This window comes from Cyprinodon tularosa, unplaced genomic scaffold (assembly GCF_016077235.1).
Source record: "Cyprinodon tularosa strain WSP-4 unplaced genomic scaffold, ASM1607723v1 ctg868, whole genome shotgun sequence".
In the NCBI taxonomy this organism is placed as follows: Eukaryota; Metazoa; Chordata; class Actinopteri; order Cyprinodontiformes; family Cyprinodontidae; genus Cyprinodon; species Cyprinodon tularosa.
Window position 1 is genome coordinate 41,871 of NW_024039638.1, and position 14,586 is coordinate 56,456.

A 14,586-nucleotide genomic window follows, 5' to 3' on the forward strand; every position below is an offset into this window, starting at 1 on the left:
ACAACATTTTTCACAACATGGTGCATCTACTACATCATTAGGGCATCTAACAGGGTTGTCTACAGGATGAGATTAGCTTTTTTATATAGTTAGTGGCAAAATCTTTACTGGGGAATATCCCCATCACACCACTGTTTGCACATCTGTTTGCAGAAAGTATTTTGACATTAAAAATAAATCCTCCTTGTATTAAATTATCCAATAAAACAGGCTTGTTTCTGTTGGTAGTGTTAACGCTTTACCTAGCACTTTTTTTTTTTAACAAGCTGTGATTGGGAAAGTTCCCAATCTACACATTATTAAAAAAAAAAAAAAACAAGTGTTGCCTTAACTTTATCACAGACTGCAGCAGTAAAGTTCAATTCATGCAGCACTGTTGTGTTTACACCAGAAGTGAGGGTGATATGCCGGCAATCATAATGAGCAATAAAGCTTTTTTATTGTGGATGTTATTGCCTCCTGTTGTGAAGGTATGAATTTTAGTCAACTCTTTTTCAAATAAATTCAAATGAAGGTGAAAGTGCTTCAGCCAAAACGCTTTACCAGAGTTAGCTGTGAAGATATGCAGAGGATAAGCAGAGCCTTGACCAAAATGGTGCATAACAAATATATAAAAATGAGAACAGAAGAGCTGGGCGATTCTGAGGACTGAGTACATTCAGCAAATGGCAACTGACTCGCCATTAGCTGACAGCAGAGACAGGATGCAAAGGGGGCAGGCTGAGGAAACAACTGTGTTTTGCTTGTTTGAATGTTGTGCAATCAGAAAAGCACTGACAACTTTACATAAGAGAAGGATCTTTTGTTTCAATGAGGCCATAAAATCTGATTTGATGTGATTTTTAGAGACACCCACACATCGGACCTCTGCTCCATTAAAGTAAAAGAGGAGATCAAGAGAGCTGTGGACAGCTAGATGAAGCATCCTGGATTTGTGTACGTTGGGTCTATTGTATATGAGCACTAATAGCAATAGCATTGGTTAGTATTAGTTTAAATTCACATTCCCTCTAGCTTGTATCCTGTCACTGATTCTAAATGGCTCCTCTCTCTCCTGTACATATCCAAGGTGCTGATCTAGTTTCCCACAACCTTCATTGGATTTCTTCTTTTTTTCTGGTTCCTGATAATAGCCTTAAATAGAGCAGCAGTCTAGGCTCTTGTTGCGTTTGTGTCTCTGCAAATCACATCACCTTTAAACTAAAGGACTGTAGAGTCACCTTGCAATCAAATATCCCGCCCCATTGAGATATTACTAAATGGAAAATCAAACCAAACCGGACTGAACCAGCCCATCCTCGTCTAGATTACATGCTAATGGAGAAGCGGAGATAGGAAATCATAATTGATGTCACTAAACAATAAAATCTGTTGGTCCTTACTTGATGAGATCATGTGCGGATGTATCTGCTCCTTGTTCCTGCTTAACAGCAGCAGCTGCAGATGGGACATGGGACGATAATGGAGCCGGCATAGAAACAGGGGTGGATGGACCAGCTGTGACTGCTGGGCCAGAACTGGGTTCCGTTTTCACTGTGGAAACAACAGGAGAGCAGAGACACATGGTAAACAAAGGAAACACGCCCTGCACAATTAAATTGAACCAAATGTAACAGAGTTACCTATTAGATAATATCATAATGGTGATAAAGTAATTATTGCAACAAGCACATCAGTATCAATAGCAATAAATTCATCATTTATTTTTCGTCCATTTCTAATCTCTGCTTTTGTCCTCTAATAAAAACAACAACAAAAAATAAAATTAACCATAAAGTTTAGCTGGTTGTAATATACCATAGGAGCATTCTGCTTTTTTTTTTCTAAAGAAACGATAACAGGGCAGTTTTGAAAGGATAATTATGCCAAGACATAAAAGCTTTAATTTTCAACTGTTAGGATTGTTTCATCCTATTTATTATAAGTTTTGTAGAGTGTTAAAGCCTGATAAACTCACAACAACAACACAATGACAACAATGAACAGTAATAAACTTCACACCTAACTATGGATAATATAGGGTTTTTGTGGAAATTCTTTTCTTATTTTATACTTCTAAGCCCTGAAATATAGATAATTGATTCTATGACCTTACTTAATGTTAAGTTGTAATTATACTGATTAATTAATTAGTGATCTGATAGGAGAACCGCGGTTAGACTGAGGATGGGCTCCTCTTACCTTGTGCCAGAGGTGGGACTAGTGATAGTGGGATCTGGCTGGCAGGGCTTAAGGAAGCTCCAGCAGCTCCAAGGGGTGTGGATGGGGAGGAGGAGGAAGCACTGTTGGAAACTGGGCCTTTAGACACCACTATACACAAAGAAAACACAACTTTAGACAGCAGTAGAAAATTTGGTAAATTTGTAATGCTTAACGACCTTACAATAAAAGACTATATAAACGCCTGGATTTCTGTCTGAATTTAAACTATTTCTGCTTTTAAACTTGTAAAGAACATAACAAAAAAAAAATACAACTGATAAGAATATTATAAGTTTCACATTCTTTTTTTCTCATCTGTAAGATGTATTATTTGTTTTCAACAAACAATGCCTCACCTTTACCAACAGGCATAAATATGGTTTGCAGCCCGGCAGAGCCAGTGCCAACTCCGAGCTGCTTCAGCTGATTAGCAGGGATAGTTAGGACTGTCTGCTGGGAGCTGGAGCCTGCAGAGTGAATCTTCAGCATGCCTGACAAAAACAAAACAAATATTTATTTAATATGCAAAAAAAAAATTGGCAACTCAGAATATCCTGATCAAGGTATTTTTATTTTAACCTGAGAGCGCTGTACTTGTCTTTCCTCCCCCAGCTGCCACCCCGCTGACTAACGACGATGCTGGAACTAAAGAGGATCCGCCACTCTTGGGAACACCCACCACGGTGCCCACACCAGCTCCTTTGGACATGCTGACGACAGGCATGTTTGTGACCCCTTTTGGGAGCGACACCACCGCCCCAGTTGATCCAGTGGCGCTCTTGGTCACTGTGGCAGCTCCTTTGACCAAAGAAGCCACCGCTGCCTTGGACAGGCTGCTGCCACCGGTAGCACTGGTGTTTTTTGCTGCGCTGATGACCGCTGCTTGGTTGGTTGACACCAGGAGTGAGTGGGGCTGAGAGGCAGGCTTCCCACCATCAGCAGCCTGTGAGGACATAGAAATACAATAATCATCAATTATTTAACATTTTTTAATTTACTAAATATATTTTTATATTTAGTTATAATAACTTTCTTCTCTCCTTTGTAGAAAAAGCAGAAATCATCAGGTTAGTTAATCGACCTCCATCAGTCTGAGTAAACCCCTGACCAAACTCCAAACACTCTTTTCCTCTCAAAAGACCAAAATATATCTTAATTGCATCTTTTTAGCCGCTGCTTTAGAGATCAGCGTGAACCTTATGCTTCTAGATGGTATTGCAACATTTGACAGAGCTGACCACAGTTTGATCGTTTTTCATGGAGAGAATTAGACTGGGGTGCTGCATTGGCCTGGCTTCAATACCAAAAACAGTTTATTTTATTTATTTAAAACCATACTCATTTTGCCTTTAGTCAAACCCAGAGGCTGAACAAGTGGAGCCTCCTGCCCAACCAGCAAGGATGCAATAAGTGGTTTCTGAATGATAAAGAAGAAGCCGAATTTCTTATGAACCACCGTAAAGCCAAGTTTCCGCTACATTGAAGGGGAACACTTTTTTTTTTTGTTTTTTTACATTGGCCCCTTGATTTTACGTAATTACATCATGTTCTACTCACCCATATTAGTTTTGTTTCATTTGGAGCTGTTCCAAAGACATTCGGTTTTGTTATATCCAAGTATTATCTTCCTATGGGCAATGAATTGAAGGCACAAACTAAACTGTTCATACTTTATTCTTTATGGTACGCCAGCATTCATAACCTGTAGGTAAATCACTGTCCCGCAGACATCCGAGGTTTTACTTTTTATATCTATATTTTTCAAAAACAAAGCAGAGTGTGTATGACTGATATTGGTGAGTAGAACATGATGTAATAACATAAAATCAAGGGCCGAATGTAAAAAAACCGGTGTTCCCCTTTAAACTATCCTGTTATATCTTCTCAACTGCCTAGAAACATCTGAGTGTTTAGCTCAAAGTTAGTGTTTGATTGTATATCATACTTCTAGAAGGCATTTTGATTGTTGTAGAGAAAAATAAGACGCTATGAATGCAAGCATGCCTAAGGAATTAGCATCACGCTTACCTTTAGTTGTCTGTTCTATGCATAATACCAGAATTCATTAATGCCAGTTGATTATTTCCTTTATTTTAAAGTTATATATTATTGTTTTGTTTTGCTGTTTCTAGGCGCAGTGCCCGGTGATAAAATAATTGAAAAGTTGTTTTCACAGATACAAAATAAATAAACCGAAACTGACCACAAAAGCACAAACTTATCGCCAAACAGCCAAGAAGCGATAAAGACACAAATGGAAGTACAAATATGTGCAAAACCTCAATTTTGAACAACAGTTCCCCATTAATAGAATAAAAAATGTTCAGCTCCTCTGAAACATCCACCGTCAATCTGGATTATTTCAATTATAGCTTCAAAAAACTAGTGTGTGATCTTAAATTTAGATGTTGAAGCACTTCTGCATCTGCTTTTGCAAACTTGTACTGTTGTAGATAGAAGAGACCGGAATACCATTATGCACTTTAGAATAGATTTAATCATCTGTCTAGTCACTGGATTATGCAAACATGAAAATGTAACTCCTGTCTTCACTGGCGTCTTCAGCTCCAGCAGACAAGACTAAACAGTCTACTTTTGATGCACCAAGGACGACGTTGAATGCTTACAGTCGCTCAGTGAAGAGGCTAGAATAAGATAGCTTTAAATAGCAGGAGGGAATTTAGTTTTCCAATTCTTCAGTTGGTTTAAAATATTTTCTAACACAATGATCCCCTATATTTGATTTTATTCAAACAATATATTTGCATTTTAATCACATATTTTTTTTTTCTATTCTAAATTCAATTCTTATATTTAAAAGTTTTAAACCCATTTGGTTAGCTCAATGTGAGCTTCATAACTAAAGTGAACTTTAATTAATCTTTGTACAAAGACCCGGACGTTAAAAGAATGAAACAAAAAACTTATGAAGTTATTTTAACAGATTTCCATCAATAGTAAACCTACGTTTAAACACTGAGCGAAAAAAAACAAAACTGTAGCCTGTCGACCCACATATTAATGTGTTAATTTGACCACGATAAATGGCAAAGAGATGGCTTTATCTACAGGCAGCATAACCTGAAGTGAAGCTAAAGGAAATGGACGGTGTTATAAATATTCAGAACCCACCATGTCATATATCAAAGCACGATATTGTCACCAAGAGGGCAGCTTGTGTATAAAGCAGAAACTTCTACCCTAGACTTGTCCTGCTGTAGTTTGAGTGATAAGCGGAGTTAATGAAATCCAAATGACCTTTTTAGTAAATCTTTATAAGGTTTATAATGTAACCAAAGGGCACCGTGTTTTCAGGAGATTATGAATAGACCAGTTATTACACAATAAAATACGGTAGTAAGAAACATTTGCCCCAAATATAGATACTTGGTAAGAAAAAAAAAAAACCCTACACACTTTAGTTTTAAAAGTATATACCTTTAATAGTTTGAGTGTGAAGGACAGACTCTCTGCCTAAAAAGAGTCTATTTGTGTTTAACATTTGCACTGTGAGAGCTGTGCAACACAGAGAGCTCCGCTGATCAGGTCACTGCTTTTATGGAATTCTCAAAGACAAAAGACCAACTTGGTCCCATAAAGAGGGTTTGAATAGACAATCCACCCACAAAAACCTGCTGCATGTTACGCCACATTTGGGTTGTTTTTTATGAGGCCTGTAAAGCATGTCCTCAATATATCAGTGTGTATATTAATATCATAAGGGATATTTTTGAGCTCAATAATAACACTTAGCCAATATAATCTAAATCTTCTGAACTTGTGTTTGCTTTATATAGCCAGTGTGTCATTGGCTGTGTCTGAAGATCCCCCTAACCCCTAAATCCCTCAATAACTATATAGATCAGGTACAGTACATTAAAATCTTTGTTCTTTAAATCTGTTCAAACTGACAATATTTTGAGATAAGTAGCATTTAAAGGCAATTTTCAAAGCACCAGCTGTTTGGTTAAAAAATGGCTTAATTAGACAGCTGCTGAGCTCCATGATTGAGGCTAAAGAAAGACATGCCTGTTGTTGATTTGCTGCTGCTCCTGCTGTACTGACGGGGGTTGAGCAGGCAGCTGTGATGACTCCGCCTGTCATCCTCAGTGTGGTGGTACCCGGCTTGGACATCTGAGTTGCTCCTGGGGTTGATAATGTCTTCACAGAACCATCTGACAGCTTCAACTGTGCACCCTGTGAGCTGCCAACAACCTGCCCATCATGGCAAAAAAAATAAACATCACACACATTATTTCCATTATGCTTGAATTATAAACAAAAGGGGAGGTGGCACAAATAAATCACAACAAATCTAACAAATTTTTTTAAAACTCAGCAAAAGCAAATTATTGAGTTCAAATACGAAACAAAAGAATAGTACATTCATCAAGATAATATTCCAGTCTTAGAAACATGAGCGAACATTTTGAAATGTTTATATGTGAATATAATAGTCATACCACTACCTCACCGTTGTTCCTTACCTAATACACTTTAATGTAAAAGTCAATCCACCTGTATATAAGCCATCCGGATTGTACATATCACACCTCAAATCTCTGTGTTACTCCCTTGTATTTTTTTTTTTTCTTATTTTTATTTTGTTTTTCATACACTTGCACCTTAATCCTTATTTATCTTGATATATTGTATATACCTTGATATACTGTATATATATTGTCTATCCTTAATGCACCTTTTTCCTCCTTGTTTGCACCTTCTTTAATTACTATGCCAATATGTGACCAGTGAATTTCTCCGCTGTGAGATCAATAAAGCTCATCTAATCTAATCTAAGGGGAAAACAAGGTTGTAGGCTTTTTTATTTTAAGTTGGGTAGAAAAATAAGAATGAAAACAGCTTTAATACAGTTACATGTAATAAAAACTAAAATCTACATGAAGCCACTGAATCATCTCCAAGTGAAGCTGAACAAGCTTGAATGAGGCACATCTGCCTTTGACCTGTCCAGACCTCAAGACAAGCTTTCTATCCCCACCTGAGCCAAGATGGCCGCCTTCTGTCCACCCGTCACCCGGATAGCCTGCTGGGTGGAGGTAGCTGCAGACGATCCTGAATGACCGGCCGAACTGGAATTCCCCTGCTTCCCTGATCCCTGGGATGGCTGACCAACCAGGAACGTACCCTAAAAAAAAAAAAAAAGAGAAAAGAGAGCCAAACACAATTATTTAATGAGTTGTGGTTCAAAGCACTGTTTTGATCAGCTACAGAGTTCTTAAACTATCCAAACTGGTAAACTTCCACCTTTGGTTTTCCTGCTTTCCTTTTTTTTTTTTTTTGAGTTTTTACAGCACTAGTGGCTCATTTATCTGACAGTAGGCTGGCAGGAAAGGGGGTATGAGAGAGGGGAGACATGCAGCAAAGGACCACAGGTCGGATTTGAACCCGGGTTGGGCGCGTAAAGGACTAAGGCCTCCGTACACGGGTCATACGCCCCCCTTCAAAATATTCCTAAAAAATTATTTAATCAAAATACTTCCTTTTCTAATAAGAGATCAGACAGTTCAGGTTCAGAATGGATGCAGTTTAGTTAACTGAACACAACTGAAAACTGAAGTTAATTTTGTGCAATAAGTGGAGATTTGTTTGACTATAAATGGCACACTTAAGTTGTTTAGGTATAAAAATATTTCAAGTCACTTCATAATTAAGGTCAAATAAAGTATGCACTACAACTTTATTTCTACTATCATTATGTAAATAAGTCTAAATAATGACTTTATGAGAAGAGCAATTTGTGTTTTAAAAAAGAAAAAATTGAAATTCTCAGTGAAAGTTGAGCAGATGTTCATTATATAACCTGCTTAAGCTGAGAACCAGATAAATGCCTTAAGGCAGAATTTAATTAAGAACCCATTTCTTCCAGACTACCAAAATCAGTCCGTTACTAAGTAACAGCAACTGTTTTAGAGAGACAACAATAAAATCTAACAAAAGGTTCTGCAACACTAGTGTGCTAAATGGATCACAGATACAAAGGAACAAATAAGTGACCTTTATATAGACCATGAATGGCATTTAAAAAAAAAAAAGACAAGAGTTTCCTCTGCAAAAAAAATAAAATAAAATTTGTTTAACCCACCTGTGGGGTTTGCTTTAAAATATAAGATGTATAGGAGAGGTTGGAAGGTAAGCTGCTTGAAGATGAGGAGGATGAGGAGTTCTGAGAGCCGCTTGCACTTGTTGACGAGCCGCTCTGGGACTGGTGACCTAAATAAACAGTCACATTCACATCAACTGAATCAGGTAAACATTCATTACTTCACATATCTTACGCTTTAAATAGGATGTTTTATCTATGATGACAAACAGTGACAGGTAACGGTAAACATCTCCTGCTGTCAGGTATAGATAGCCTCATGTTGTTGAGACGTAGCTCAAACTATTTCCAGGTTTTAAAGAATCATCAACAGAAAAACAGATTTTAATTCATTTTATTTTGAGAAAAATAAAAACCAGTGACGCAACTTGTCTTACTTGCCCCAGAAGCTCTGAGGATGGCACCTTGTGGAATGAGAAGCAGCTTTCCCTTCCCTGATGGGTTCTTACTGTTGGTGGTTAGGTAGAGTTTGGTACCTGGTGGTAAATTGGCCAGGTTGGCCAAATTGTTCGCTGGCAGCTGAAGAGTAGCCATCACTATAAAATAAATAAATAAAATACAAAATATTTACTTGCCTTGTGTTTTTTTTCACAAATATTATGTTTAGATTCTATTACACAGACAACATGTACATAATATTTATGGATAACAGCATCATATGCAACAGATTTGTGGTAGATTTCTATTTAGAAAAGCACAAAGAAATGGTCTGGTGATAAATCAGCTGATTTTCAGCTTGAATGTATCTGACCAGTAACAGATCATCTGTTTATAGCCAGTCCGTACTGATTCAACCTGAACAGACCCAGTTTAATAATGTGCAGAACTAAACCCAAGTGCTATACATCACCAATTGGTTTGCCAGGTTAAGTGGATCCTAGTCTGGAATCAACAAATTTTGAATGTTTTTAAATTAACGTTTCAATTTATAATTTATAAAAATAAATTTAAAAAATGCAACAGAGCTCAGATGGGTTCATCTCTAGGTTGAACATTTAAAATAAGCCTGTGTGAACTCTGACCTCCACTCTTGCCGCCTGAGCCACCAGCAGCCTTGGCGCCGCCTGGCTGACCCGTGATACTGCCAGCTCCACTGACAATGGCTTTAGCCACTCCCTGAGCCAGAACCTGCTTCCCTCCCATCACCTTGGAGACAGACGGGCTGCCCTTTGCAACCAGAATCTGTCCACTGCTGATGGCCACCTGTTTCACTGAAGACTGAAGAGTTGAGCTTACAGGAATACCCAACACCTTTAAAGACAAGGAGAGCAAGTTCAGTTTATCTCTTATTTACTTGGAAATTATGAAGCCCATTTATTCAGAGGAATAATTGGTCCTTTTTTATGTTAATGAAGCTGCAACCTTGCTAGTTGTGGAACCTGTGGCCTCTCCAGCCCGTTTCTGGCTCGACATGGAGATCATGTGACCTCCTTTCACTGCGACAAACTGGTGGGCTGCAGCAGCAGCAGGTTGCTGCTGGCTGGTTACTGTGGAAACCATCTGCTGTTGCTGTGTTGTAACTTCGCCTGGCTCCTGCTTGATTAGAACCTGCAAGGAACACATTGAGAGAGGGACTATAGCCACACTTGGCAAAAATCACAGGAGGCTAAAATACTAAAACCATTCGGAAACATGCAGGAATCAGTACTTATACAGATATCATATACCATCTGATGCCTTCTCACTGGTGTGAGGAAAAACTCAATTTTCCAACAGATTCCCGAGAATTAGGAACCCATTTGATGCACTAAGCAATTTTGTAGAAGCATCATTATTTATTCATAACATTTTTTTTTTTACGTTTTCCATATGTTGCCATGTGTTTCAATTGCTAGCAGATGTTAGAACTGAAAAACAGAGATAAAATAAAATCACCACTATAAAGCATTATGAGAATAAGAAGTTGTAATTTGACAACATCCAATGAGAGATACTTCTTATGACATTGAGATATCCAGGTCTGCTAGGAAAGACCCCCCCCACCACGACTCCTAGGATGATGTCCTATCTTAATAGCTGGCAAGGTGCACACATCTGCAGAACATGGCAACCCAACTTCTAATAATAAAACACGGTTTGATAACAACACCATTGATGATGTGAGGTTTCAGCTCTGAATGCTTTTAAGGTCACAAACTCACCTTGACCCCCGATGAAAGGAGAGTGCCAGTGTGAACCTTAGGTGCAGGAGAGCGAGTGCCTTGAGTCTGTTTGGCAGAAGATGTTCCTGTGTAATAACGCACATATTGACAGCATTTTATTGAATTAGACGAATGTAGATGGGAGGACTTCTGAAGTTTTTGTTACTCAATGATTAGCATATATGCTCAACAGAGGTTTCTCACGCAGGTTATTACATTCAGGTACATTTATCCGCTAAAAATACTTTTGTTTTGATGTAATGTATGTAGAAAAAATAAATAAGTACAGGTTGTGAATCAGCTACAGAACTCCCATCCAACTCGTCCAGTGGGATGATAAAGTGCTTAATAGGAATCTGATCCATTTCCCAGATCTGCCTTAGCTGTGCACTTAACAGATGGAGCGTAGGAGCAGCTGAGTGTGTGTAAAACTGAAGGGGAAAGAACTCCACATTGTTTTTTTTGTTTTTTTGATGAGTAAGTGTTTTCAATATCTACGACCATGTAAAAACCTCTGGGTGCACAGTAAATAGGCACCTTTTTCAAGCCAGACAGAGGTTTTGTCCTTCGATTAACATTTATGTGAAAAACCTGATGAGAACTTAATGCCATATCCAGTATTATCTGGTCATGAAACAAATCAGTCACTATGGTAACCACTTATCCAACAACTATCTATCTGGATAACATGCATTAGGGCTATCAAAGAACATGAATACAACAAGAAAGCAGACTGAAACATTGGTGGAAAGGAGTAGAGAAAGTCTAAAAGTTATTTTTCATTTTTCTGCTTCCTAGTACAAATTTTGCTGCACATTTTTCCATCTATGTGGGAAACGAAGACGCTGCTTTTCAATTTCACTCAAGGTTAGTTTTTATCACACAGGTAGGAGCTGGAGAAGTACCTGTGGAGGTAGCAGATGAGGACGCCATGCTGATCATCTGGCCAGGTTTATCAACTATAATGTATGGGTTGTTCAGAGCAGAGGAGGTGCTCTGCTTGCTGTGGACAGGGGTGGAGGTGGTGGGTGTCCGAGGCAGCGGTGAATGGCTGGGAGTGGAGACCGGCGAACCTGCAGACGTTTAAGCAAAGTGGCTGTTAGATATCACTGCTAGTCAGGAATAAAGAAAAACTGAACATTACTGGGAAAAACACAAGAAATTTGTTCATCTTATGAAGTTTTATGTCTGAAATCATCTTACAGAAATATGTATTGATTAGTAAATGTTAAGTCATATTATTTAAACTATCTCTCAGCTATGTGACACAATCTTCCATTCATTTGTTTGTTTTAGTTAAATCTGGATAAAACCTTCACACTTCTGTGTAAACCACTGACTGACGATCAGATGGCAAAAAAACAAAAAACGCGTCTTTTTGCAATAACACATTTTAGGTCAACACTCCTCTGTGAGGAAGTTGTGAGAGATGTTAGTACTTTGAGAAGGGAAAAGCAACAACCTGTTACCTTGCACAGTATAAACAATAGAACTATGTAACCTATTTTAATTAAATACCGTATTTTCACGACTATAAGGCGCACTTAAACGTCTTTTTTTTCCCTCAAAATGTGCGGTGCGCCCTATGGTGCGGTGCGCCCTATGTGTGTTGTAACTGCGACTTTTGAGACCACCTCATTGAGGAGATGATGAAAGATTGGCTGAATGTAAGGAGACCAGGTGTTTTTTTTTCCACCCCTCACCATCGCTGTTAATATGTAACTCCATGCGTGCCCATCTCACAGCTGATGTGAAAAACATGGGGAAACAAATTAACCCTGTGCTCGCTGTTCAACCGCTCGACATCGGTGTGAACCGGACCCAGCAGGTGCAACAGAAGCAGCGAGTTTACATGCAAAGTCAATGGTTGACGCGCGTATAGGCGCAGCATAAGGTCCTGCAGCGCGTTTTGGTGCAGCACGTCGGGAGCGTTTAAGCATCTGACGCACTGCCAACGCGCTGCTGCTGCTCAGATGGAAAAATTGAAGTTTTGCTGCTGGACGCGCCGCATCAACCAATCAGAGAAGCTGATCTGGGAGCTGACAGCGAGACACAGCGCTCTGATGATATTAACGCAAATGAAAAGGCTGGATGAATGAGGAGATGATGAAAGGCAGGTGTATGTGAGGAGACCAGGTGCTTTTTTCCACGCATCACCATCGCTGCGTGCCCATCTCACAGCCGATGTGAAAAAAAGATGAATCAAATGAACGCTGTGCTCGCCGTTATCCCGGGGGTCTGACAAAGGAACTTCCACCGCTCGACATCGGTTTGAAGTGGCCGTTCACAGTAAGGCTGCGAGCGGCGTGGGAGCGATGGATGACAGACTGAGACCACAGTTTCATGATAAATGGAAGGCAGCGCCGTGCAAGTTACGCCACCGTTTGCGGATGGATTGTAGATGGACTGTGTCTGCTGGCTCTGTTCTTCAAGCTTTCGCAAAAGCCGGCATTATTTCTGAGGAGCTGCGCTGCACGGAAAGTGACTCTGACAGCGAAGAAGGGGAAACTGGCATGTCTGATTTAGCGCAGCTGTTTAATTCAGAGGAATGCTGAGGATAACAGAGGATGATGACTTTGATGGGTTTGATTAATACTTTGTAATAAATACATGAATAAAGCACAATCATACTCAGGTTTGCTTCCGCTCTATTTTTCTACCTGAAAACTTAATTCAACAGCCGCGGGCGCGTCTCCTCCTCCTCTTCAGCGCGGCGGGTGGCAGGTGTTTTTTCATCTAAATAATCTAAATCTTGCAGCTATATTTGCTGTGATCAGTGGGAATAAAGTAGTTTTAATATGTTTTTAAGTGAGAAAGGCCACCTGAAAACTTAATAATTGCAGTCACTTCATCCAGATTATCTATTTCTGTCGGAGGCGCTCAGACCCCCACATACCAGCGGTGCGCCGACAGGAGAAATCCTTTCGTTCACCGCGGCTGCTGGCAGGTGTTTTTCATCTAAATAATTTTAGCTGCAGGCACCAGGATACCGGCAATAAAAGCGAACATATTCCGTCGGCAGGTTTCAGGATTTTAAGTTAATTTAGGAGTGATCAGAGCGCTGTGTCATCTGTGATGTGTCTGTCTCACGGCCAGCTGCCAGGTTTGATTAATACTTTGTAATAAATACATGAATAAAGCACAGTCATACTCAGTTTTGCCCCCGCGGTATTTTTAAATACGCAGTAGAGGTATTTAAAGGTAGTAGAGGACATGTACCTGTATATAAAAAACGCGCCCTATAGTCCGGTGCGCCTTATGTGTGTGTTAAATACAGAAATGGGACACATAACTGAGAGTGCGCCTTTTAGTCCGGTGCGCCTTATGGTCGTGAAAATACGGTACATAAGGTTTTTAGTTTGCTTTATTTGCAAAATACTGAGCTGTACAGAAGAAAACTTTGAATAGACATAAGGCTGGAACTTATTTCAGCCTTAAGTTTATTAAAAAGTAAGCATGAACTCAATTTAAAGCTCTTAAAAGATAAGAACTTCATTTAAAAAAAAGATGCAGTGAATGTGGGATTTTTAGTTTTCTACTTTAGATAAAAATTTATATATTTACTAAATGTTTTGCTGAGACAAATTGAAAAGAAAGCTTTCATTTTTAATATTCAGTGAAATTATATTTGCCTTTTTAAGCAAATATCTTAATTAAATATATAGTGGATTCAGAAAAAAAAAAAACAAGAGAACAAGAATACAAATTACTAAAACAATTGAAGAGAGTTGTTGTGTACAAGAATGGGATGCAGCACTTAGAAAGACAAAGCTGTTTTGAAAGGATGTGATTCATGATCCTAACTGAGAACAAACCTACCTGAGACTATTTTACAGCTCATGGTGATTGGTTGGAACGATTTCCCAGGAGACTCGGCGGGGCTGGGTGCTTGTCCCTGGGGAACTATTTTACAGCTTGCTGTGATTGGCTGGAAGGCAGAGTTGCCATGGGAACCCAGAGTGACCCTGTCACCAGGTCTAGGTCTCGTTGGAGTGCGTTCACCAACAGCAAGGCCTGAATTATGACCAGACCTCGCCACCTCTGCTTTTAGGCAACCTGCAGGTGGAAAAAAACATGATGGTGTGAACCAAAAACCAGATATGAGTTAAACTCAGCAGT

The 14,586-nt window shown here is 39.2% G+C and overlaps 1 protein-coding gene across 3 annotated transcripts in view; it reads right to left on the minus strand.

Annotated features, from left to right (window-relative positions):
- yeats2 (YEATS domain containing 2) overlaps positions 1 to 14,586 on the minus strand; it is a 30,326-nt gene that overhangs the window by 6,593 nt on the left and 9,147 nt on the right. Inside the window, exons 11-23 of one of the 3 annotated variants that reach the window (XM_038273304.1) lie at positions 14,287 to 14,523; positions 11,373 to 11,540; positions 10,468 to 10,553; positions 9,689 to 9,874; positions 9,349 to 9,577; positions 8,704 to 8,862; positions 8,309 to 8,436; positions 7,205 to 7,351; positions 6,232 to 6,417; positions 2,782 to 3,145; positions 2,559 to 2,693; positions 2,182 to 2,310; positions 1,383 to 1,533 (exon numbers count right to left, since the gene is read on the minus strand). In XM_038273304.1, the coding sequence (XP_038129232.1) occupies positions 1,383 to 1,533; positions 2,182 to 2,310; positions 2,559 to 2,693; positions 2,782 to 3,145; positions 6,232 to 6,417; positions 7,205 to 7,351; positions 8,309 to 8,436; positions 8,704 to 8,862; positions 9,349 to 9,577; positions 9,689 to 9,874; positions 10,468 to 10,553; positions 11,373 to 11,540; positions 14,287 to 14,523 (2,305 nt within the window). Of the gene's footprint in view, positions 1 to 1,382; positions 1,534 to 2,181; positions 2,311 to 2,558; positions 2,694 to 2,781; positions 3,146 to 6,231; positions 6,418 to 7,204; positions 7,352 to 8,308; positions 8,437 to 8,682; positions 8,863 to 9,348; positions 9,578 to 9,688; positions 9,875 to 10,467; positions 10,554 to 11,372; positions 11,541 to 14,286; positions 14,524 to 14,586 lie in introns of all 3 variants that reach the window. The other 2 variants (XM_038273303.1, XM_038273302.1) reach the window with 2 other exon arrangements.